Source organism: Elgaria multicarinata, chromosome 5, assembly GCF_023053635.1.
Source record: "Elgaria multicarinata webbii isolate HBS135686 ecotype San Diego chromosome 5, rElgMul1.1.pri, whole genome shotgun sequence".
Lineage (NCBI taxonomy): Eukaryota > Metazoa > Chordata > Lepidosauria > Squamata > Anguidae > Elgaria > Elgaria multicarinata.
The window spans coordinates 113,403,930-113,431,351 of record NC_086175.1 but is presented as its reverse complement, the minus strand read 5'-3'; the positions used below and the strand labels follow the sequence as shown (position 1 = coordinate 113,431,351).

At 38.6% G+C, this 27,422-nt stretch overlaps 2 protein-coding genes across 4 annotated transcripts in view; both read right to left on the bottom strand.

Annotated features, from left to right (window-relative positions):
- Nucleotides 1–2,382: 2,382 nt before the first annotated feature.
- Nucleotides 2,383–11,675, bottom strand: EEF1AKMT1 (EEF1A lysine methyltransferase 1). Its single transcript, XM_063127037.1, has 5 exons — nt 11,607–11,675; nt 7,350–7,519; nt 5,773–5,855; nt 4,574–4,854; nt 2,383–2,937 (listed from the first exon to the last, which is right to left on the bottom strand). Exons 2-5 carry the CDS (start codon nt 7,485–7,487, stop codon nt 2,792–2,794), a joined length of 648 nt encoding a protein of 215 aa, XP_062983107.1. The 5' UTR covers nt 7,488–7,519; nt 11,607–11,675; the 3' UTR covers nt 2,383–2,791.
- Nucleotides 11,676–19,753: 8,078 nt separating this feature from the next.
- XPO4 (exportin 4) overlaps nt 19,754–27,422 on the bottom strand; it is a 78,067-nt gene continuing 70,398 nt past the window's right edge. For 2 of the 3 annotated variants that reach the window (XM_063127052.1, XM_063127054.1), the window contains 4 exons: nt 26,410–26,540; nt 24,955–25,072; nt 24,381–24,473; nt 19,754–22,316 (listed from right to left, as the gene is read on the bottom strand). In XM_063127052.1, the coding sequence (XP_062983122.1) occupies nt 22,119–22,316; nt 24,381–24,473; nt 24,955–25,072; nt 26,410–26,540 (540 nt within the window). In that variant the 3' untranslated portion in view covers nt 19,754–22,118. The remainder of the gene's footprint in view (nt 22,317–24,380; nt 24,474–24,954; nt 25,073–26,409; nt 26,541–27,422) is intronic. The other variant, XM_063127053.1, reaches the window with a different exon arrangement.

Sequence of the window (27,422 nt, the reverse complement as noted above, 5' to 3'; positions counted from 1 at the left end):
TGCCTTCAGAGGAGGGAATAACAACTCCCACCCACCCCTCCCTCTCATAGCCAGTGGAAAAAGAACCACGCTGGCTACCTTTCAGAGGTCAGGAATACAACCTCAGAGAAGGGGAAAAGGGGGCATTTTGGCGGAGAGGGGAGGAGATTGCAGAGGCCAGGATATGAGCTATCCTTCGGCCTCTCCAGCCTCCTTCCATCACCCTCAGATACACTTTTGCTAGATGGGCAAAACCACCTATCTACTGTAAATGCAGCACATGAGGAAAGGGAAGTGAAGATCACCTCCGCTGCTCCTCCTGCCTTGCACAGAATGCTCATAAGCCTCTGAGTTCTTTTTTTTGGGGGGGGGGTTATGAACATCAAGGGTACAACCCATAGGATTAAGCCCTTAACAAACTAGGCGCCACATGCTTTCAAATGTACAGTGAAATGGACCATTATATCTCTGTCATTCAAGTTACCATGCCTAAGTGCTGTATCCATAAAGAAGCAATAATTATGCCAACTTGTTCCAATAAGCACAACAAAGAGTGAAATCCAATGGTGTCTGTCTGCCAACAAACCAGACACCATTGGCAGTACAGATGCCCCTCCTCCAAACAATTCCCTAAATCTACTACAGAGTGTTGAGTGACTCTCTGGAATAGCTTTGGAGGGGAAGTCTGATCGTGTGATACTGGATGGATCCAAAAACATTATTGAGGAGATTACTTTTGAATTGAACCTATTATTTAAATAGTAGTAGTAATTTGGGTCTTGAGCCACACAAGAAAGAGTAAACACTCTGTAGACACTAAAAGAAGTAAATGTTAATATTAATTCATGGACAACCTGTATCATAATGCATATAAGTGAGACTTGCTGAGGAAAACATAATCAGGCTTAGCAAAAGGAAGTTAGTACTGTGAATAGAATTTAAAATTCTATTTAAAAAAGGTCTATAAAAATAAAAAGGGTCCCCATGAGATGAATGCCAAGCAAACACAGCACTTAATGGCCTGTGCCCTGTCCAGAGAAAAATGTAATTAGCTCACATTTTGTAGGGTGAAATGCTGCAAGACATGTGTTGAGTATTTGATGAGGGTCACACTCTTCCTAATTAGGAAATAAGTATTTTGCTTCCCAACCACACGAGAAAGTCAGGTTTACAATACATCTGGAAAATTAATATGTCAGCCTAATAACAACCTAAAATGTGCTCATAAAAAAACAGAAGTTCTGACATACCATTTCCACTGTATAGTCTCTAATTTCTGTGCAACAGTTTAACAAGTTCGTAAAACGTTTTTTTTCCTAAGCACAGCAATAATTTATCACAGAATGAAATTACAAGGTGACAATTTATAATGAAAAAATACAGATCTTGTTACGAAGAAGAAGTAGGAAATTGTTTTAAATATTCAAACATGTTGAAACACTAGCACATTTCTAAATGTTAAATTAAGGAAGCTCCTGCTTAAGGAATAAAATACATCTTTAACCTGAAATAATGTTTTAAAATGTAATGCATCTAGGGAATACATTTTTAGGTGACAAGAGGATAAATCAAGGCAAACATTAGTTCCGTCAATTATAATTATTCCACAGAAATATGAGTTAAGTGCCAGCTTTACTTAAAATGACAAACCTTGAATACTGAATTTTAGTTAACCACCAATCTGACAAGCTTTGGAATAGAGAATAAGTAAAATATGGTAGTGTGCTGGAGCACATAGAGTGCTGGAAGCAGATCAAAGTTTAAGCTTACCGTGAGCTCCTAAAAGGACTAGGTAAGGCAGCTGCAGCCACCATAATCTGTTGTACCCCCAGAATGCCCCTGGGCTGTGACTCAGGCCCGAGGCACCCTGAAGAAGCTGAAGCAGCCTTGCCCGGTGCTTCTCTTTGGGAGAGCTGAACCATTTGAAAAAAGGAATTAATTCAGGTTTTTTTTTAGAAGAGACCAGCAGTATCAATATTCTAAGCAAATTGAAATGGCAGCTGCAGCTGCCTCATCTGGCACTTTTCTTTGGACAACTGGGCTGTAGAACATGATTAAAATGTTTGTTTTTAAAAGGAGGCCAGTATCAGCAGTGTCGGGCCCATGGGCCCTGGCATTTGCCCTAACCGTACCATGCTGGGTGCTGACTGTGGGCCTGCTCCTGACAGGAACTTTGGGAAGTCTTCTGGATGAAGGGTCCCTCAGGGCAGCAATATAGTTCTGTATATCGGAGCGATCTACTTCACCCTGCCTTGCCCTGTCAGGACCAGGCTGTAAGCCCAGTGTGGGCAGGAATTTATATTTATATAAATAAATAAATAAATAAATAAATAAATAAATAAATAATAATAATAATAATAAGGAACAAGGAGTGAAGGACAAGACAAGGCAGCTCTGTGTGGTCTGCTGCCTCAACAACCCGCGGCATGACAGAAGTGGCTACCAATTAAAGCAGAATAAAGATCATAAATGGAACTTGTACAATAAAAGACTGTAGCTATTTTCCTAGCATTTTATAAAGCATCCATTACGTTCATAAAGGACCAGGCATAGGTCAGCTCTGTACACTGTAGTGAGTGGCAAATTACTGTAATGAGTGGCAAGTTACTTTAAAAACAACAACATATTATGATGGACAAAAGTATGTATGGTACTACATCTCACCTGAGTTCTTTTAGCCCAAATCTCCTGCTAGGCATGGTACACCAAAACATACCATCAAAAAAGAAATGACGAATGTTCACATCACCAGAGTAGGAAAAATGCACCACGACCACCACCTGTTTGAAATATTTTGCCATTTTTATGAGTGTTATGAAGAGACAGAATCAGAATCTAGTCCAGAATCATAATTTGTGTAACATCGAAATTCATTGGCTAAGTTTCGAGTATGTTTTGGAATAAACTTGCACATCTTCACTCCAAGATACTTTGCGGCATATTCCTCCATGACTGAGCCTGAAGCAGAAACAAAACAGAACAAGGAAGGTTTATTGAGAACCAAAGACTTAAGAAGAGCCAAGACCACCATCAGTGGCTTCTGAGAAACCCACCAGCAGGGCATGAAGGCACAAGGCCTCCCCTGCTGCCTGCCTACCTGCCCACCCCCACCCATAAGGAACTGGTATACAAAGGCACACTGCCTCTGAATACAGACGTTTCACTTACCTACTATGGCAAGGCAATGGAATAACGCAAATCCCTTTTGGACTACTTTTCCAGAGCTCCTGTTCCTGCCCCCTCCCCAGGATCCTCTATCCTCTCACAAAAGTCCTCTATTACTTGTAAATCAGTACAAGAGTTAATTTGTTTTCAAACCAAAATGAAAAAGGTGGGGGGAGTTTGAAAGGATAGTTTTTTTAAAAAAAAAAATCTCTTTAACACTGCAGCCGGCATACAAATAGCGTGGCCCACACAGGGAAAAGTCAAAACCCTGCTCTGAGTGATAACTGCTCCCCAAAACCTAAGTACTTCTTCCCTCACTTCATGTTTTGGGCTTATTTAAAGCATCCATTCAAACAGAAACCATGCTGCTTAACCACAAAATGGTTAACGGAATGCATTGACCTTAATGCATTTCATTAACCGTTTTGTGGTTTAGCATGTTGTCTGAACCAAGTCAATGAAATCTTTCCCAAACAAAAAAGCCACCCGATACTCCACACTTACAAAATACCACCACATACCACTAAAAGCTGATATAGATATGATGTTTGCTGTGATTTAATGTTTCTGTTAATTTTAATTCTTTGTTAGCTGTCGAGGGAACTTGTTGAGGGGCAGTGTATAAATCCCTCCAATAAACAAACACTTTACTTTGATGTAAGTCCCACCTTGTTCAACAAGGCTTACTTACAAAGAAGTGCATAGAATTACATCTTTAGCTTTATAGTATGTGATCTTACTTAATATCCTTGCAGGTATAGAGAGCCAAACAGAAATGTCTCTAAGCAGATATAACTCTGAGAAGTAAAAGCAATGTAAGCTGCATGATCAAAAGCTCAGGATGGATTTATATATTTTAAAAACACTGGGTAATATAATTATTTTGTTAAAAACCAGTATGTTTTGCTATGGATGCGTATGGGAAAGTGTGTAGAGTAAGAGCTTTTGTAGCATGGAGCTCCTATATAAACTGTCTTTCAGTGAATTTGTAAATGTCTATTCCTGGATGAACTATCCTGTTCTTCACAACTTTTCTCAAATGCCTATCAATTCCTCATCTGAACAACCAGGTATCTTCTTGAAACGATCTTATACACTCCTGCTGTTCCTCTGAGCCTTTCCACCCTATTTCCAAGAGTTATGCTTTCAAATTAAGCCCTTGCACTCCCTTAATGCCACTTCCTTTTATCACTTTTGACTGTGTGAACTTCCCCACTTACATGGTAAACTAGGAGATGCCACAGAAGAGCCCTCTGGTGGTCACTGAAATGGTATCGAGGCCTCCCAGTGCAATCCCTTTTATGATAATACTGTTCAAAGCAATGTGCATTGTTTTAAATGAATGCAGAGTTTATAATATAGATAATAAGGTATTATGATTTGCTGTTGTCCCCATTATAAAAAGTATTCAAGGCAAGGATTTTTATACCTGTACAAAGCAGAATCTTTCCTTTAGTTAAGTATTTTATGGTTTCTGTAGTTTTTCTGAGACATTCTTCAGACAGGTAGGGTGGATCTGCTAGGACTATGTCAAAGCTGTGTGCTGTGAGGTTGGCCGGAAGATTCAAAGGATTGTTATAATCATAGAAAATATATTCATCTCCATGCACAGAAAATCTTTGGTCATATTCCAATATGTATGCTGAAAAATCTTTGCTATCCAGCTCTTTCAATTTTTGATAAACGCTGGGTGCACTAACGCATGCTATCCTGAAAAGATAAAGAAATAACTACAGAAGAGGCTCAGGCATTACAGATTTAAAACATTTCATTCAGAACTTGTCCTGAAAATAAATATTCAGATATTTTTGACACTTTGAAGATCACTTTTGCTCAGCGAGTACACAAACACAAAGAAATCTACTCAAAAGTAAGCCCCACTGAATTTAATGGGACTTAGTCCTAGGTAAGTGTGCACAGTATTGCAGCATAGGTAACTTTACAAATAACCTTCCACTCAAAAAACAAAAAACACTCATACTCTACTGGACTGTACCTTCCATGTGAAAGAAGCATAACACTCATGAAATGACAAGCAATGTATGGTTTTCTGAACGTGATTTTTTTGTTTATTCCCCATGTCTTTCCAATTACATCTCTCCTGCCTGCATTTTCAATATTCAGATGTTAGTGTTCCTTTACACCATCCTCAGGAGGAGAACTAAGTATTGTGCTTCTACATAGGGACTATAATTAAAAATTGAAATAACTTTTTTTTGTATGACATGCCATATTCACAATAAAAACAAAAGAACCTGAAAAATGAAAAGTGCTCTTAGAACATTTGGAGGGTGTAGATTTAAATCTTTGCACACTGAAAGGCCTTTGGGAAATCTCAGGCTCAGTTCTTTATCTAAAACAGCAAATGTTGCTCCTTTCCTCATAAATGGGTATGAGCCATCACAGAGCTCTTTGCACTTAATGTAGAAATTATAAAGACCAGAGGTATCTTAGTGATTCCTGCATCCCATTTTTCAGTTTGTTTTTTAACCAAAAGATATCACTGACAACACTGTATTATATTTCCACGCTACCAAAATGATGATCTATTAACATACCATGAAGGAACCAGGAAAGATTATTCTTCCAATATTTTCAGTGCCAGATTTATAAACCAGTACAACTTACCTTCCACCTCTTCCAACTGCTATTACAGCCTCATTAGCTAAACGTTGTGCAGTTTCTGTATCATACCAAAATTGGCTCAGTTGCTGGGGAAATAAAGAACAAATGTTATAAGTGATATCCTTTTCTTGTACAGTATATGACTTCATAGCTTCTCTTTAGCCTACAGCTATTCAATATTCTTGCTCTTCTCACTTCCCACACCACTGTCCCCCAGCAAAGGACATGCAGAAGAAAAGAAGACAGAAGGAGGGGAAAGGAAGTGACAGCAGAAACACAACATGCATATTTTCTAGGTAGAAGTTCCTGGGGTCCTGTGGAAAGAACAAGATGAGGTACAATGGACAGTTCAGACATGGCTGAGTAGGGAGGAAGGGGCAGCAGCAATGGGGGTTAGGGGATTGCTGGTAAAAAACATGTTATGGCTGCTTTCCCCTCCACACCAGCAGCCATAACAAGATTTTTACTAGCAGTTGTTAGTAAACCCTAACAAATAAGTTAACCAGGATATCTTACTTCTTAAAAGCCTCCTTCTAATTCCGTAAAAGCGCAGTCCTATGCATGTTTAGACAAAAAAAAATCCCACAACTCCCAGCATTCTGTAGCCAGCAGTGTTGGCTAGGAAATGCTAAGAGTTATAGGATTTTTTTTGTCTAAGCACACTTAGGATCGCACCCTAAGTCTGTATTTCAATCTAGTAAAAAGAACATTGTTTTTACTGAAATGCTGACAAAATCTAGTCATACATCCACAAGGTAAAAATAAAGACAAGACAAACAGAATTCATATATCCCGATTAGATCTTACTTTTTAACAAAGAACTGATGCTGGGCACACACTCATGAATAACATTCATAATTCACACTTTGTACCCAGTATTTAAAATAGGTGCAAGTGCGTGGGTTAGAAATATATTTAATTGGGAACTAGCTGCCACAATTCCAGATCAGCCAAGAGAAGTGGGCAGAGAAAGAAGCAGAATGAGAAACAATTATAGTAAGAGAGGGGGGGGAAGGATCACATGTTGGGAGAAGAAGAAAAAAAGGAGGATGAGAACTTAAGATCAAGGATAAAACTAAGATATTTCTGGCTCCTCTCTTGCCCCCATCCCAACCAGATCACACCCTTGTTATAAATTATAGGAGGGAAATGGGAAAGTACATGCCAGGTTGACTAAACTAAGGCTAGGATAGTATTAACTCAGGTCGTGGGTTGTACTTAATTTTTCATCCAGGGAAACACAAATACCTCCTTCCAGCTTCCCAAACTGAGATTTTGCCATTAGAAACAAGAATTGGAATGGTATACTGAAGGTGTATCTAACAGAAGATACACCTACCAATATAGGGGTTGCCCTTCTGTTGTTTCAGCAATGTTTACATCCTCTGTACTGGTAGGTGTTCCTGTTTTCCAATACATCAAGCTGAATTAGAGTCAAAACCACTTCGGTAGCTTTCCTACTTTGGATAGTTTTGTTGGGAATATCTCTTTTCATTATTTTCTACAGCACTCTCATGATCCTGTATCACCGTACATGACACAGTCATTAACTGTATTCTAGTCAAAGTGCACCTACTTACCCAGTTCTCTTCTATTGATCCAAGATATTTTTCTGTTATCTTAATGTCTTCTTTTTGCTGTTGTTCAATATAGAATTCTTGTAGAGCAGCTAAGGCTTCAGATGAAAGCTGAGGGACATCATCATCACTGTCACTCATTTTCTAGATGTAAACTGCCCAGAGAGCTTTGGCTATTGGGCAGTATAGAAATGCAATAAATAAATAAATAAATAAAGCCCCCCAAAAGCCCCTTGTTAATTAAAAAGGATCTTCAAAATACAGTGCCCATAAAACATTTTAATAGGAATCTCAAGATGTGTTCAGAGTAGGAAAGCAGTTCTCAAATGAGTTTTCCTTCCAAAGATAAAAACTTCAAAACTGACCACTCAAAAGTAAGTCACCAAGCATAATTTACTCAACAACAGGGCACAACAAACTTATGAAAGGAAAAGGGAGGAGGCAGGGCACTATGAAAATATGGAGTATTTTATAGCATTGGGGAAAGGAATTCTACCATACTACAAGACCACTAAAAGGGATTGGTCTAAAACACTGGCAAACACAGGGATGCATGGGGGTAACAACCTCCTGTCTTGTATTCACTGAAAGGTGGAAACACCATTCTGTCATCTTGTACAGTAAAGATACAAATGGACAGGGGATTAGGGAAACCCCAGGAACCATAATTATATTTATAACCCCCTTGGGCGTCCTGCTTGTACTACCCTGGACCTTAGTGCCAACATGATTCCACATAAGATAAAGTGTCATTAAACATTTGTCAAGGTCACTTTTGCATTGACAAATGTACTGGTATCCTCCGCAACAATCCCCAGACACCATGCCAATTCTGCCAATACTTTTCTAACCTTTTTATTAAAAAATGTGGATGTGTGAAGTTCCAAAAATACATCTATGGATTTTTTTGGTTGATATTTATTCCAGAAACATAACATTAAAATCTTTCGTTCCATGTTACTTTCATGATGAAGGTCTATTTTAGTTTGTTGAGAAAGAAGGACTAGGGATGGAAGCAACTGTCTTTGGTTGCATTTTTAAGGTGACATGCAAAATTATTAAGTATTCTCTGTATCTCTCATTATTCTCATCCAAGCCAATATCAGCACAGCCAACTCCCAAGAAAACATGTCTTCATTTAACAGACAGCTGTGTATATTTATGTTAAACATACATCATAATGAAAAATCTCTTATGGATTAAAAGCATGCATGCCAAATATATGCCTGTAGCAATTTCTCTCAAGTGCATTATAGTCATGATTTTAAAATACTCTTGTCTGGATCATAACTTTTCTGAGTCTTGTGTAAAAATATTACTGAGATGCAATTTTTTATACCCTTTTGAACAAAACATACTACATATACTGCAAGTTTATGAAGATTAAAGCATTAAAATTACAACAAAAAGAAATTCATGACCATAGTTGAAGTAACAAGCTAATAAAAAGCAATTGCGAATATATGAAAGAAAATAAGCTGAGTTAATAAAGATAACTGCCATGGCCAATATAAGAACATAAGAAGAGTCACATTGGATCAGACCAAGGGTCCAGCACTCTGTTCACACAGTGGCCAACCAGCTGTCGACCAGGGACCGACAATCAGGTCACCATTGCAACAGTACCCACCCACTCATGTTCCACAGCAACTGGTGCATATAGGTTTACTGCCTCTGATACTGGAAGTAGCACATTGCCATCAGGCTGTTAGCCATTGATAGCCTTCTCCTCCAGGAATTTATCCAACCCCTTTTTTAAAGCCATCCAAATTAGTGGCCATAACTACATCTTGTGGTAGTAAATTCCATAGTTTAACTATGCACTGTGTGAAGTACTTTCTTTTATCTGTCCTGAATCTCCCACCAATCAGCTTCATGGGAGGACCCTGGGTTCTAGTATTATGGGAGACAGAGAAAAATGTCTCCCTATCCACATTTTCCACACCATACATAATTTTGTACACCTCTATCATGTCTACCTTACCCTCCTTTTTTTCCAAGCTAAACAATCCCTGCTTTTGTAACCTTCCCTCATAGGGGAGATACTCCAGCCCCTTGATCATTTTAGTTGCTTAGCTCAATAAAATTGACTGTCAATTTATTAAAAGTCAAAAAGATTTACTATTATTTATTAAAAATGTGTTAATACCACTTGTAACAAGACTGCCAGGGCGGCTCACAGAAATTATGACTAAAAAGCAACAACAACACCAAAAAAGAAGACTTTTATCTGATTAGAATCAGTTTAGAAAGTTGTGTAATTAAAAAGTTATTAAATCTGGCACCAAGCAAACTTTCTTGGGGAGGGCATTCCATATATAGGGAACCACAACTGATCAGGCCCTCATTTCAGAATGTGGAGGAACTCTTGAGAAGGACCTCAGCCAATTAGCTTAGCATATATTTCCTGTCCTTCATCTAAAAGCTTGAGTAGGATACTTGGGATTACAAAATCTTATCCTCACATCTTATGAAATACGCTGGGCTGTGTGACTGGCTTGCCCATAGTCACCCCACTCACCCACGAGTTTTATGGTTGACCAGGAATCCCACATCCAAACTTCCTACTCTAGCCAGAACACCTTGGAGGCTCTTGCTTTCATGTTTAAGAAATACAACAGTTAATTAATTTTGAACTAAACGCAGGTCTTATGCGAAACTCACCAAACCTTAAGAACCACTTCATCCATTATATTTTTAGACGTACAGCTATAAAGAGTCTTATATAAGTGCAGTACTGGCTCCAGGTTTTTGAGGTCCATTGGAAAGACACCCCCAATGGCACCCTTCCTGAATCTACCTTCTCACCACCACTGTCACCAGCTGCTCTGGTTCCTCATCTTTCTCATCATTCTTTCTGCTTGTTTAGGCAGTGAGCAGTGGGATCTACTCACTATCTCCATTGTCTGGGTCAGAGTGAGAAGTAGGTGAACAAGCAGATCGCACTGGTGAAGAGGTGCTGCAACAAGTCAATGGGCCCCTTCTTGGATGTGGGCCCTCAGCAGGTGCCCACCCATGTCTACCATTGACATAAGTGGGCCCTATATAAGTGAGATACTGAAATCATGCAACACTCATTGAAAGCAGCTTCCTATCAAGTGTATAGGCAACTGAACAATTGGTAGCAAACCTGGGTTTGCTGTCATGTACTGTGTGGAATAGTTCTTAAAAGTTTGCAGACCGAAGCAAGGTCCCAGAGTATTTGTAGTATTCAAGTATTTTGAGTGATTTTTTTTACAATGACATCTATTATATTTCATATGCCCCCTTTCCCCATCCTTTTACCTTCTTAGTTGTGAAGCCAATTAAAAGGCATTAGGCAAAGGAATATTGACTATGTCTCAAACACAATTACCATTATTATTAATAAATCAATGGTTACTACCATCCATGAGGACATTTTTGAGAAAGGGGCAAGCTTGCCACTGAAACAGTGGGGTCAAGTTTTTTAAAGGAAGTATTTTATAACGTGGGGTTGAATCCAGGCTTTGTCATAATTCGAGGCAGTAGATCTGTTTCAATCAATTATAAATCGCACGTCTACTCCGCGGGTCTACAGGTCTACTCTAAGTACCACTACGTCTGGATCCAACACGTGGTATGGAGCAACCATTTCTGGCCTTATAACGGAGGAATATAAACACCAACTTTGTTTCCACAGACACAGCAATTCTAGCCAGGGAACCCGCCTCCGCCTCCTTTTCTTCTCCGTCCATTTTCTTCCGCGGCCCCTTCCGCCTGGAACACTATTCCAGAACATTTGCGAACAAGTTCAATTGCAGCTTTTAAAGCTCAGCTAAAAACTTTTCTTTTTTTCTAAAGCTTTTAAAACTTGATTTTGATCTGACTTTTATACTGTTAGTTTTACTCTACCCTGTGCCTGTTTGGTGCATTCTCTTCCCCTTCTTATTGTCTTATTATGATTTTATTAGAATGTAAGCCTATGCGGCAGGGTTTTGCTATTTTATTGTTTTACTCTGTACAGCACCATGTACACTGATGGTGCTATATAAATAAATAATAATAATAATAATAATAATAATTTTCTAATTTCTCCTCTTCCAGCCAAGCCTTTCCATGGCACTAAGCAGCATCTAGCAAAGACCCCTGGGGCCTCACAACTGTTCCCGACCCAAACTTCTTCCCACCTAGCCCTCAGAGCAGCGGGTTACTCGGCGTCTCCTCAGTCGGGGCTCCGCCCCTTCTCTCAGGTCCTTCGCCTCAGAACCAGCCGGTTCTCCTTCCTCCCGCTCCACTCACCCACAGCGCGGCCTTCCCGCTCACGGTCCACCCCTCTTTTCCTCCTTCCTTCCTTCCTGCCTCCCTTCGCTCCTGTTAGCGTGACTCAGGCTCCGCCTTTCCTCACCAACAGCAGGCCAGCCGGGGACCCTCTCACGGCTGCTCCCTCTAGCGTGGGCTCCCGGCATCAGCCTTGCAGTTGGGTTTACTCCTTCGACAGGAAAGCGGCAGCCCCCGTTTAAACCTCAGCCGGTTCTCTTACCACCAAAACAATTACTTCAGTCTCTCTTCAATTTTTTAAAAAATGCTTTATCAGCCTTCCCCAAACTAATGCATTCCAGATCTTTGGACTACAATTCTCATCAGTCCCAGCCAGCAGAGGCAATTAGCAGGGATGGTGGATGTTGTAGTCCACAGTTGCAGGGCACCAGGTTGGCCGCTATTTTTTATATATAGCAGGGGTTGCAGTCAGGTTTATTACTTCGATAAGAAAGCAGCTTCTAACTTTTTATCTCAGCCAGCAGTTGGTTCCTTATCACCATATGATTGCTATACCTCTATTTATTTATTTTTAAAAATCATCACTTTAAATTATCAGGGGGGAAATTAATGCAAATATTAATGGCACAAGTTTTTGCAGAAGTGGACAGTGTCCATGAAAGCTTATGTCAGAATAAAATTCTTAAATCTTTTGAAGTGCACACGATTTTTCATTTATTAGGGGAAATCAATTATTAGGGGAAATCAACTCAGGGACCCCAAAGAATAAGGCAGGGGCAAGGAGTATGTGGCCCTCCAGTTGTTGAACTGCAACTCCCTAGCTGGCATAGCCAATCCTGAGGGATGATGGGAATTGTAGTCCAACAACACCTGGAGGACCACATGTTCCCCAACACTGGAATAAGGACATAGGGAGAGAAGGTTTGGGGTAGAATCTAAGGGAAGGAGAATAGAAAGCGGAAGGAAAGGACTGAGTATTATAGAGGCCGACACTGTGACTGAGGGGTGTGTATTTCCATCTTGGCAAGCACTTGGAAAATACAACAAATGTCCACTGGAAACGGAAAGTACTTCTGAAATAATGGGAGCTGCAAATGACAATTGAAATGACTGGGTTGACGAATTACAAAGAAAGTAAGTAGTGGACCCTGAGAGGAAAAGAATGGGTCATAGGGGTAGAAATGAAATGGTTTATATTTCTCTTTCTGTTTTACTGTCTTAAATGTTAATTTTGATGTGTGTTTCAATATAATTTGATTAAGATGTATTAACTACATTAAAAGGGAGAAATAATGGAGAACAGCAATTATAGGCCTGGGACTGGAATTAAAAGAGCCATGGATCCCTGGAACTAAAAGGACAGAATAGAATGGCAGGCTAAGACAGGAAGGATGGTCCCTGGGACGGAAATGGCAGGCTTGGGAGAATGGCTGCTTCTGGGCACCACTTGTGTGATCTATGAAATATTAGTCTTCAAGTTTTGTTTCTGACATCAAATACATTTAACTGTGTAGCTTAGATGCACATAGACAAACAACTTTCATTATCAAATTAATCTGTGTGGTTAATGATGAATAATATCTAAAATACAAGCACACATTCAAATTGACCCCAGTACATATTCCATGCATATTATTTCAACTTCCAGAGTGGGATATTTTCTCAAACTGTTCCTGGCAACATTTGTAGTACTGTAGCACCGCATAAAAAAGTACTGGAATTACTTCACACTAGCGTGGACGTTATTGACAGAATGAAATATGCTTGAGGTTTTATGGTTCTTGGTGGTAAGAAGCAGCATGATATCACTTTCTGTTGCTGCAAGGAAACACCCTACAATCTTCCAATGAGAGGTTGCCTTGGCATGACTATTATGTACATATCAGCCATCAGTTTATTTCTGTAAGGTACTGCTAGTGTTTCCTCCCATTACTTTACTTCTGTTGTCATCTCCCACAACTCAGTACAGAGTAGGCGGAAAAACACACCAACAATGCCAATCAGTAGGTGAAAACAAATCCTACTTTGCCCCTGGAAAGACCAACCAGCTAATCCTGTAGTGAAATAGGGAGGAAGGGAGGGTGCAGATGGAAGGAAAGAGATTGAATCAGGAGGCAAAGTTTTATAAATTCTCAGCTCCTCCCAACCACATGATGTACAGCCACATGCCACGCTGGATAAGCCTCGCCTCTCTCTTTCCACCCCTGCAAAGGTGTTCCTGACTGGCATGTTCCAGCCAATTGGTGGAACAATCTCCTTGAAAGATGTTTGTTAATGTGCAGAGTCTACACAGTTAAAATTATTTTATGATGAAAGAAATAAAATTGAAGATCAAATGTTTCTATCTGCTTAATCTACTTGTATTCATAGAAAACACGTTTCCTAGGAGGTGTGATTCCAGTCCCAGGCCTGTCATGGCTATTCTTCCATGATTTCTTTCATTTAGTGTAGTTATTTCCTATGGACCTTCAGATAACTGGACATTCTTGTTTGTTCTTTCTTGTTAGTTCAGTTAACAAATCCTAAAGATTAACATGTTTGTTAAGCACTTTACATATTCACTCCAGCTCCAAATATTTGGGCATTACAGTTGTTAAGGGCCATGCCCTTAACAGATGTCTTTAGGCAATATGGCTACGTTATGGTATCTTACGCTGTGCCTACCATTCTATAGATGGTATTGGTTTCCACTTTGGATGCTTGTGACATGGAATAAACTCACATATTCCAGTGAACAGACAAATCTGGGACTTAGGTCCACTACTCTGCCACTGACAGCTATCCAGTTCTAATGTAGTGAAGCTGGATTTAACCACCTCACCCACAGCCACTATTTTGCACCTGGCTTAGGTTGGTGGGCCTTAGGGTTATAGGAAAAAACCCAAAGTAGATACCACAAAGCTGAAGTCAGCCTACCTCTGATCTGTTATTTCTCCTGCTTTGAATTTACTAATTTTAATCTGTAAATTTCATTTTGCATGTGGAAACGAATTGTCAAGTACAATATACCCATTAATGTGCCTTTTTCTTTTGCCTACAAAATACGTGCGACTGGAAAACAATTGAGGCCCTGTTCACATGTATTCTGCAGACAAAAATCAGAGTTCTCTATAAACGTATAGCTTTCCTGAACATTTTATAGACCTAGGCATTTGTTCGGAAACACACCTCATTTGCAGTGTGCCAAATGAGGTTTACCTCTAAGTGCCTCTAGAGAATGTTGTGGGGAAATGTTGGGTATTAATATTACCAAGTTGAATTTTGAGAAGAGGCAAGAAAGTAATTTTTGACAACAAAAATTGAGCAGCCCTATCCTTGTTTTGTAAACCACCCAGAGGACTTGTTGTGATATAACCATAAAGGGGGAAAATCATCTTCAAATATTGAGCTAATCACACTTGGAACCAGATGATAATTGAAAATGGACCCCTAATATTTACATTAGTTCATCAGATAGTGACTACATCATATAAATTGTCAAATTTTGTTAAAAACAGTGTTTTGGTATAGATTATATCTACTGGGAGGATTCTATTGTTTATTTAGTTTACATACACCCACACACACTTCCCTTTGTTTCCCCAAACTTTGGTTATGTATAGTTATTGGATTCCAAGCAAATTTTTCTATTCTAAGAGTCAAATAACTTGATCGTACATCATGAAATGACTTCCAATTACAGTTGACCTAATCTACATACAAGTATCATTTTAATTTTGTGCATATTATTTAGTGTTCTTATGAGATTAGAATAACTTACTTCCACTTTTTTTTAATTACAGGTTCTAAATGCACTGTTCAGGATCTAACGGTTTCAGTATAAATACGCCCCCCAACATATGTGCCCTGACCCAACAATTGTTCTAGTAGACAGCCACTATAAAAACAGGTATACACTTTTATAGTGGGGTAACTAGTAGATAATTTAGGGCAGCCTTGTAGAATACCCTCTTATAGAAGTACTATCTGAAATCTGAAGATTTTGGAGATAACTTTGCTAACTTTGACAGATGGGATAGTGTTCCCCTCTGACAATTCCATACAGTTGCCTGTCTTGTACATGGCCAGCTTATTGAGTGTTATCCACATGAGTACCACAGTTCTCTGAGAAAACTAATGATTGAGTGGCCTAAGATACTGCTGCATTTGAAGATCTGAGACCAAATATAGAACTTCTGAACAGCTCCATAAAAGGTCCAAATAGGTTGTCCCCTACTAATTTATTCCCAGTTCTACTAAAACATATTCTATTCTATTATATCTGTAGAGTTGGTAAAACAGCCTCTCCTCCCATACTTTGGTAGTAGTCAGGCTGCTATTACAAGAAACAGAAAGAAAAATATATAAGATATATTTCGCAAAACCAATAAAATGAGAATCGGAACAAAAATGCAATTAAATAGCAAAACAATTTGTACAGCAACAGATATCCCAAGAAAAATGTGTACCCCATACACAACCATGACTCCTTCATTCTTTGTTGTTTTAACGTAATGAACCAAATATAGAAATTAACATTACGGGGAGGAAAGTTTAAAATCAGAGTTTTGCTTTTCCAGGTTAAACCAGTACTCCTTTAAAAAAATTACAATTCTGGCTTCTAAACATAATTTGGCTATCTTAAAAAAAAGTAGATGAATATTTCAGCGAAAATAAGAGACAGGTATCTATTGTAACTTGCTTTCCTGAGGCAGTTATGTTCGGTTTGGTTTTTTTAAAATACATATGCGTTTTATCAAAATATTTGCAAGATAATTCAATTTCAACAGTCACAAAAGTGCATAAAAGCCTGAAGGCAGTCCAAAAATACTTCAGCAGAACAGTCTTTCATAAAGATGGTAGAAGAGTGTAAGCATTCACTGCAGCAGTGATCTTGTGAGAAGAGATCTTCCTAAGGTGTTTCTAGTAAATACAGCAATAGTTCAAAAGTAGCAAAATGCTGTTTGGAAGTAATGGACCACATGAAGAATGAACAGCAGACACAATACCTAAAATAGAGCAGGCGTGACAAACATACCAGGTAACCACTGGAGATCTCCCCACCCCAGCTATTTTGAAACAGTGATTTTGACTCACTCTAGCACGATTACTGAAAGAATCGGATACATAAAAATCTTTGTACTCTGGTTTTGCTTGCAGTAAACAACCCCTTCTTCAGCATAGACACAAGACATATAATCCTGCTATTTAATCTCACTTTTTGGTAAAAGGCAATGCAATGCATTTTATAGCTGAAGACAGAAGCTCAGAGAGAGTCAAATCTTTGTATAGAAGCAAGCATTAGGTATGAGGAAAGAGCTGAAATCTGTATTTAAAAAACACTTTCACAATAGAACATTTGAAATCACCCAGCAAAAACAAACAAAAAAGTTCAACCAAAATATTGCTCTATATACATTGATGCACCAAAATTAGGGTGCTATATTTATGGGCAAGTTTCAAATGTAATTCACACCACCACTGTGCTCCTTTCTAAAAACACACCATCATTCAAAGCACTGATGCTTCATTATCCAACCAGGATTAAAATCTGAATTAAAGATAAGTGAACTTTCCCCTTTGCCACCACTACTACTTAACCACCTTTGTTATGTTTTTAGTTTAAGATTTTTGTTGTTGTCTGAGTGGATTCAGGTGTCTCAGAATTCTTAAAACAAAAGCAAAAGAAGAGTTAACTAAACCTGAGGGTAGTAGTACATGACGACAATACAAATGTATGTCAATCTATACAAAAATAAGGATGTAGGCTTTGCATTTCCCCACTCCCAAATTATTCAAGTTTATTCCAGACCTCATTGTTAATATAAAGCAAATTAAGTTTGGATAAACTGCTGCTTTAAACCTTTTCAGATGCTCTGAGACTATAGAGAGAATTTGTTCTTGTTCTTGATAAAACCAATAGCAATAATTCTTAAACTAATAAAGAATACAGTCAAGATATTAAATGAGAAGCAGCAGCAGGAGCAAAAGGGGAAAAAGAGTGATTGGTTAACTCAAGGGTCTATAGTTGATGGTGCCCACCTCTGAAATAATTTGAACATTTCTGACAAACACTGGTATCAAGTCAACCAAATGCATACTTTAGGTACCTATATAAACTAGCAGAATGGAACATATTCATGTTCCAATAACTTGTTGTCGAAGATGAGTATGCTTTCTAGCTCCTAAACCTGTCTTTTTATGATATAGATCAAAATAATATCAGAGATCAAAGAAGGAATTTGTATTTTGCAATGTAAATTGCATTCTGGTTGTCTCTCTCCTCCCGATAGAAAATGCTCATTTTACTGTATTACCAAGAGCAGATGGTTCTAGTAGCACAGATGCAGAAAGCTGGGTAACTGCAAAATTGGCTTGAGAATTTGCTATACATCCTGGAGAGAAAACTGGAAAACCATTTTTCAGGCTTCAGAGCAAGTGAGTTTAACACATGGGCAAAACACCCCCATTTCTGGCTTGTCAGGTGACTGTGCTTCTTAATGTCATCTTCCTCTCTGTTATTGGATTGTCCATCTACTGAATTCAGGCCCATTAACGTGGTTTCAGCACTACTGCTCAATTTTTATTGTTTTTAAGACAGCCTTGTTTTAAAACCTGTTTTTCAGGTTCTCCAACAGCCTTTTGTAGTTTTGTATCAAGTTATAAAATTTACAGTGCAGTCATATACATGTCTACTCAGAACATCCTATTGAATTCAATGGGGCTTACTCCAAGGTAAGTGAGTATAGAATTGCAGCCTCAATGCGATACATCTTGCATGAAAACATGTTATGCTTCAAGAAGTGATTGTGTATTTGCAACATTTTGCATATCAGGAGAGTAAAAAAAATGCTTTAAAAGACTGATCTCAAAATAAGCATTTTAGTGAATTTCAGGTTACAGAAATAACCACACAAATATCAACTGATCAATTAGACAAAATGCATACTTTCCCCATAGGCTTATTCAGGAAGCAAGAGGGAAAATACAGAGTTACCATTAATCTCCAGCAGATTTTCTTTTGTTTCAAGTATGGGGTCCTTTTGAACATTACCAATTTCAGGCATGGTGGTTTACATAATGTAAATTATCCCAAATTAAGTGCTATTGTTTTTGTCCTTTGGCAAGATTGGGGAACCTACAGTACTACTACACCCAACTTTAGTACTTTATTGTACTAATAATCTAAAGTGGACGCTTAATGTTCGATATTTAGCACTGCTAAATTCTTTTCTTTCAGTTTCCGTTACTATTAGCTTTCAAATGTTATAATCAGCATTTTGAATTCTAAGCACTTGACAATAATCCTTAATAATTTGACAAGCATTATCTCTAGTACATGTGGTATATATAGGAAGATTAACCTTTTCCTCACTAAAGTTCATGAAGGACAAAAATGCTGCTATTTGAATTTAAGATATATTTTTTTTCATTGTAAGGTATACTCACCTAAAATACTTCAGGTATTTCACTTTATCAAGAATTTGTGCTCATAAATGTTGATAAGAGGTATGATTTTAACAATTCTGAATTTAGATTTCAATTGACATTTCCACGTTTAGCTTTGTTATAAGTTAAGACAGCATTAAATATCCACCTATACTTTAATACATTTGTTCTATACACCAATTACTCTACATGAACCAGAGGGAAGCTCAAATTACTATTCCTGACTTTTTTCTGCAACAGCAGATTCTTCTCAATCCTGAAGATAACATAAGACCTTCATCACCAATAAATTCGTTCTATTGACTCCCATGATGAAATCAAAGTTAATTTTCCTGTGCTCATGTGTCTAGATTGCCCTAGATATCAATATGTGTGATCAGATGTATATGCTTTGAAAGATCTAGCAATTAGTGGAGTGGAATCACAGCACTTTAGAAAGTTATCCCCAAAATGAATGTCTGTTTTGGAAAGGCTGAACTTTAACCTTGAACAGCAATGGCATGCTTATCATTAGAACAGACAGCCCGTGGAAGTTATTTAGTGTATCAAAGCACCACATTTGATAAGCATGCAAGAATTAAACAATTGTGGCTTGCTTAACAGATCCATCAACAAGCATTTTTTAAAAGTGTATGTCTTCTCTATAATGTTTCACTGTGTGCCAAAACTCAGTGCTGTTATGCTAATGTATCAATTTCTCAAAAATATCACATGGCTTAAATTAACAGCCAACTGAAATGCATTGTGCGTTTTTATTGACTTTCATGGGCCTAGTTTGTGCACCATTAGCAGAAGTACGAAGTATCCCAATTAAAGACTGCTTTAAAAACAGAAAAGAAAAGAGACATGGACACAGTTGACCAATAAAGAGCTTTGCAGTGTGGTGAAGGTGCATATGCCCCAAAACAGGTTTCCAGAGCTACTGTAATATGCCAGAAATTGTTTAAATGCCTACAATCAGAAAGTAGAGATACATAATGTGACATCTGGAAACATGTTGGATGGGGAAGGACAAGATAGAATGTTATTCATACTTTAAAAAAATACAAAAACAGGAAAGTTAGCCTCCTGAGAAATTACTAACAGTTACAAAATGTCAGGTAAAAATGTACTGGACAGTGTCCCTTTAATATAATATACATTTAAAATGAGGAAGTAAGTTTAAGATTACAAATAAGTCTTGACAACTCTTAATTTTAAAAGCAATCCACCAAGCAAAGTTGTGCACAAGTTCCATTTATTTTGCACTGAGCTGCAAGGAAACCGGAACACACACCCCTGAAACAAATGGAGTTTGTACAGCAGCAGTGTTTGGCAGACTCTTCCCCAAACCAACCAAGAAGGTACAATCCCTGGGCAAGATCCACTATTGCCTTGCAGGTATTTTCCACTTTAAAAGGAATCTTGCAAACTTGCTCATTTTTAATGCTTCTAGAGATAATCATGGTATCTCACATTTCCAGAAATTAGAGGCTCTGATTTCTGAGTTCATGGCTTGTCAAGACGGAATTAAAGAATTATGTTTTGGACCCTTATAACACTCCACAATGCTAAAGATTTCAAATGGTAGTGTGATTAAATTTTGAGATGAATAGCTCAAGGATGGCATGCAGTTGCAAACATGATGCTATGAAGAGGCAAGTGTTTTATACATCCCCATATAAAATGTAAAAACAATTCCTTTGAGACATTCAATAGCTCACATCTTGCAGAATATGAAACACAATGCCTTGGAGACAAATTATCCCCTTCCTTCATCAATAATTGTTCATTTTAAATCAGCAGCATATGCATTCATGTTGGTTTAGTTTGGCTTGTAACTATTAGCAAATTCCCTGCTTCTATATTATTGAATTCCTGACACTTTGTTCCCATGGCAACCTCCTATTTGGTGGGTGCAGAATGAAAACCATACAGATAATCTTAAATCTTTAAAGTGCCAACACATTGAACAAATGGGATCAGAGCAGCAGAAGACAGCACTGAGAATCTGACGATGGTGGAAAGACATCAGATCACAGTTCAGTATTCTGAATTGTGAAATTAAGCATCCATGGCCCTTGGCTAGAAGAGTTTGACACTCAGGTAGTCTAGCCATTGAATCTAATGCCCCAATATAAAAAACAGTTTGTAGAAATCAATAATTTACACCTTTTGAAACATTATTGCTTCAGCAAACAGTTCAGTCTAGAAATACACTGCAGTTGTGTGTGACCTGGGTGTGAATCAACAGGTATTTAAAGTAAAATTACACAAGAACTTCTCTTTACACTCACACTGACATAATACTCTCCACACACAAAGGCTGCAAGCAGATACACAGCAGCTTAATGCCAACATTCTAAACCAGACCTGAAGACCCAAAGCTTGCCTTAGATTTCTCACCTAACTTACCTCAGCTTTTTATTAAAAAAATTGTTTTAAATTAAGGCAATGAAATGGCTACAGTTCCTAAAGTTCACTTCAGGGGAAACAAAAATATACACCTTTCTTCTTTCTGAACTTTAGGGCAGCAGCATATAATGTAGAAACTTGTACACAAACATGCAACGCCAGGTTGATGTAAAAAACAAAACAAAACTAAATCCAAGTTAAAAAATATCATTTGGTGGTCTTGTTTTTCTTCTTCTTCACTGGATTACACAGAGTTTTCAGAGAGGAAAAATAAAGCTTAGGATTTTTTTTTACAGTTCTGCATGTGTCTAAATCACACACTAAAAGGGTTTATAGCAACAACAACAAAAAATCTTTTAGGAGTTTGAATCGTCATTATTTGAGGCCATTTGGGACAAGGCACTGGTTCTTGTTTTTACTGTGCCCCATATCTGTATGCACTTGTGGAATTCTTTTTTTAAGATTTCAGTTTTTCTGTTTATTCTGTACAACATAAAAAGGTATGACAGACTGTGGCTAACACATATTAGCAGAAGCTGATTTTAGAGTTGACATCTCCTATTCCACTGCACTATATCAAAACTTCCAGGCTCTCTAAAATCTTAGATGGCTGCGAAAAACCCAGAAACAGGCATTACGATTAAGTCAGCTTTCAGCGTTTTTCAGTGCATTTTGCAGAAAGGGTCTAAGTTAGGCATACAGTTCTGGAGTTTACTTTACACAGAGGAGTCCGCCGACATTTGACATAAAGTCTTCTAAACTTTTGAGGAAGGCCATCTTCTGCTTACGGTCCAGCGTAGGCGGAGTGCTGCTTGCAGTAAGTTTGTTGAAGGCATCTGCTAACCGCTGGTAAATTATTGGATCTTGTTGACTTGATAATAATGTTTCAACTAATTCAGAATATTCAGCCTGTGAAGAAGAGAGTCATTGTTACACAACAGAACAAAATAACAATGTTATTAATATAAAATTGCATTTATATGGTACAACCCCACCCCCCAAAAGTAGCCATGTTGGTCATCGGAAAAAATCCAAAATCCATATAGTATAATATCTTTATTAGGCTAACTCAACGTTCTCTAAAAATGTGTAAACCTTTGAGATTTTCAGATCTCTTCAACAGGCAAGAACATCTCGGTTTGTGATGAGATTTGGAGCTCTCAAAAGCTTGCACATTTTTTGTGATCTTTGAGCTGGCCTAATAAAAGTATTACATGATTATACATTATCTCAGTAATGCTTTTAACAGCTATTCAAGGTAAGTTAATATTATCCCCAATGCTGCATATATGGGGTGGAGAAGGTCCTCTAAGGCTGAGAGAAATAGATGCTTGTGTTACAAAGTACCCCATACATTCTGCTGTTTTTGAGAAAAGGTGTCCTGTATCTGGAAAGGAAAGGTCTATTCTGGTCTTGGAAAAGGAACTAGAGCATCCCTTCCATTATGAAAGCTCCAGACAAGCATACCCCAGGAAAAACTGTATCTCTGGCTGCTTGCAAACACCTTTTCTGGGGAGCCCTATTGTTCGATTTCCTTTAACCCTCCCTGTTATTTTTTTTAAAAAATTGTATCTATGTATGCACATTTTCTGTTTATCTTACTGTATCACTAACTTTTATATGCCTTTAACCTTCTTAGTTTGAATTTATTTATTTATTTATTGCATTTGTATATTGCCCCATAGCCAAAGCTCTCTGGGCGGTTCACATAAAGACACTTAAAAACAATATACAAAATTAAAAACCACAAAAAACATGTAAAATGCATACATTTAAAACAACTATAACAACTTTACAAACGATGAGCCAATAAACAGACCCAGGCTCATTACATATTGCTAAATGCCTGGGAGAAGAGAAAAGTCTTGACCTGGTGCTGAAAAGATGACAATGTTGGCACCAGGCAGGCCTCATCAGGGAGATTATTCCACAGTTGGGGGGCCACCACAGAGAAGGCCACCCTCTTGTTGCCACCCTCCGAGATTCCCTCGGAGTAGGCACCTGGAGGAGGACCTTAGATGTTTAATGTAGTGTTTGGGTAGGTTCATGTTGGGAAAGGCGTTCCATCAGGTATTGTGGTCCCAAGCTGTGTAAGGCTTTAAAGATTAAAACCAGCACCTTGAATTGGGCTCAGAAACATACAGGCAGCCAATGCAAGCGGGCCAGAGTGGGTCTTCTATGCTTGAACCTTCTGGTCCTAGTTATCAATCTGGCTGCTGCATTTTGCACAAGTTGCAGCTTCTGAACTGTGTTCAAAGGCAGCCCCACATAGAGTGTGTTGCAGTAATCTAATTTGGAGGTTACCAGAGCGTAGACAACTGAAGCCAGGTTATCCCTGTCCAGATAGGGGCGTAGCTGGGCCACCAACAGAAGCTGATAAAAGGCACTCCGTGCCACCAAGGCAACCTGGGCCTCAAGTGACAGAGATGGATCTAGGAGAACCCCCAAGCTATGAACCTGCTCCTTCAGTGGGAGTGCAACCCCATCCGGAACAGGTTGAACACCCTCCATCCAGTCAGCAGAACCACCCACTAACAGCATCACAGTCTTGTCTGGATTGAGTTCCAGTTTATTAGCTCTCATGACTTTTGAATGGAGGATTCTAATTCCCCTAATTAACATTAGTTCTGATTGACTTCTGCATTCACACGGGGGCATTTCAGTTTCCCCACTACAGCTCCTCTGCCACTTCCCCAGATGTCAGGGGACTTGCTCCAGAGTGGCATTTCATGAGATATAAGGGACTGTTGCTGGATGTGAAAATTGTCAGTCCTTACATACAGTGGCCCTTTGGGATCCCTTCCATTGTTAGAATTATTCTGCATAGAAACTTTTACCAGGTATTTCTGATGAAAATAAAGTACCACCTGTAACCTACTTCCAGATATAAACTTTTAATTTTGATATTTTGCAAGTGACTACATATGCGAGTTCTTTAAAACCAATAATGAGAATTAACTGAAAGCGTCATACCTGATGCAAACATACTAACGTGTAAAATGCTTCACCTGCTGCAGCTGTCATCTCTGTATTGTGCTTTTGCAGTACCAGCATATCAAAAACCATCTGAAATTACAAACACAAACAAAATAAAAGCACTTTATAACCCTGAAACACTTTTTATTTGGGGGTAGTGGGGAATTGTATTCTCCAAGGTAAAAGAGAAAGCTTGCAATGGAGAAGCCAGAAAGTTCAGAATACCACTAAAGATGAACTTCAAAATCACACATAGATCTGGCTGGTAAAAGCAGATGTTTAAAGCAGACTCTGGGAACTAACTACTGTTTAGATACTTATTCATTACTTTCATCCAAATTGGTTCTATATTACACCAGATTCTATAATCAATTTCTTGTTCAGCTGTAGAAATAACATCTATTTTTATAAAAGCAGAGAAATAAGATGAATAGGACCATGCTTGCAAAGTCATAACAAAGTGATACTTTTGCCAGAAGTTTGAAAGCAGAGTTGTAAACAAGCAAACAAATAAACAAATAAATGAAGACACAGCTCATCAGACCCTAAGATATGGAACATACTCTCTTACCTTAAGAAAGTGCCTTGTTGCTAAAAAGAGGGATGAGTCTGTCTCCTGTGCTTTTGCACACTGCTCTGCTAATGGCGTCAGAGCTTCTAAGCAGAGCTGGCAAACGTCTGAACTCATTCTGATTAATCAAAGTCAAGGAATCGTTTCAATAGTGCCATCAGGAAAATATTAACAAACAGACCTTATGACTTGCCCTTTTGTTATATATTATTCTACGAGAGGGGTACAGAACTATGTTGGGGTGGGCTCGAACTCTCCCTACCAGGCCCACCTCCCTACTGTTATTTCCCACCTCAGACTGAAGAGAACAACAAAGATTCCTCCATGGGGGCTCTGATGAGACTCAGCAAGCCAAATGCAGAACCTCCACGGGCCAAATAAGGCCCATGGGCCAGAAATTCTGCATCCCTGTTCTAAGGTAACACTATACGAAATGTTGTTGTAATGCGTTGCTTCCCCCCCCCCCCCCCATGAAATGTTTCCCGAAAAGGCAATTCCTTCAGCATCTCTCCATTTTCAAATCAGTAGTCATTAAAGAAATTAGTAGTCATTAAAGAAAGCAACGGCAGAATTTAGAGCCCAAACACATAATCAGCTGCTGGCATTGTCCACGGTAGACGGTGGCAAGTTCAGTGGGGTGGCGAGGCGCAGGGGAGACTATTACACGTTTAAATAGTGCTCCATGAAAAAAGTCACTGGGAAAGATACATGTTAGGGGAAAGGCTATACTAATTCGATATAGAAAGGGAACTGACAGACACAGAAAGATCTTAATTAGTACAGTCCAACAGCAGGCTTATTACTGAAGGCAGCTACTGCTGTTATGCTGGTGCTTATTGGTGAAGTGTTGGAAAAGCTGCAGTAGAAGAATAGCTTCATCCACCTGCCCTGCAAGCTACTTGTAGACAAGCTACTTCAAGCAAAGCATTTGAGGTACCTGAAGAAGGAATGATTCTCTGAAAAATGAAGTGATGAGAAACAACAGTGAATGCCAATATGTACTGTAGCTTTGGTCATTTAGTAAGGAAATACAAGAAATAAAAGCAAAACCAGCTTTTCAGAAAATGGTAGAATCATAGAATCATAGAATAGCAGAGTTGGAAGGGGCCTACAAGGCCATCGAGTCCAACCCCCTGCTCAATACAGGAATCCACCCTAAAGCATCCCCGACAGATGCTTGTCCAGCTGCCTCTTGAAGGCCTTTAGTGTGGGAGAGCCCACAACCTCCCTAGGTAACTGATTCCATTGTCGCACTGCTCTAACAGTCAGGAAGTTTTTCCTGATGTCTAGCTGGAATCTGGCTTCCTTTAACTTTAGTCCATTATTCCGTGTCAAGCAGATACCGCAAAATTTAAAAGCTATTATAAAATGATGTTTTCAAGGGGAAAAAAACAAAGACTACTTAATTCTTCCATAATGAAAAATGAGTGCACACAAGTTCATCACAAAGGATACGACGTCATCCCTAATTCTAATGAATACATAAGGCTTTTAAACAAGTCATCTGGAAGTTGTGGAATTTTCTCAGGAAATATTTCACAAATAAACGTGATTAGTTTGTAGTACTGATTACATAGTGATGGAAACTGTAGAGGGGAAAAAGCAGAAAAAGTCTGTTTTAATTTGCCCTCTTAAAATATATATTCATATTTTATTTATATTTTTATATATATTATATATATTTTCTAGCAGCAAAAGCTAAAACCAAATATTATGACTTTCTGTACATTTACCTCAATGTTCCATGTATACATAGCCCTTAATTCTGGAGGTCAGTGCCAAATTATTAATTAGGAAAAAAAAAACAGTTGATACAAGTTTTTCTTCTTCTTCAAAACTATAGTTTAATAATCAAAACTAACAAATTATGCCAGGTAAAAGTCAATTTGATCTGAAATTTGAAGAGATTGCTGAAACATTACAACCCGAGAACAAATGCATAATGCACAATGCATTGTATTGTGCTAAGACGTTGTTTACCTATGACAATTAAGCAGCCTTCTCCAACTGGGTACCCTCCAGATGTGCTGGGTTAAAAAAGTGCATTGAGCAAGCTAGCATTGAGTTGTAGTCCAGCACATCTGGACGATGCTTAGTTAAGGAAAGTAGGTTTAGAGAAGGGGTGGGCAAAAGGTAGACAAGGATCTACTGGTAGTTCTCTGGGTGATATTCCACGGCTGTGAATTCTTTAATTCCAAGTGTATATCTTTTGCCCTTGGTTCCAGCTGGTTGAGCTTGGCATTCTAAAAAGCAAAGTCAATCCCGCAAGTTTGAAATCTGCCCACCCCTGGTCTTGCTGTACATGATGCAACAGCCTTGCTCAAAAGTCTGGTCCATGCATCGATGGGAGACTAGCCAAGAACTTTACGGCCCTATTCACTTCTAAAGACATTGGTTTAAAAATTGACAGGGTGTCATGCAGGAGTGGGTGCACTGCCTGCAGCATTCCCCATTTCCCCTTTTTACTA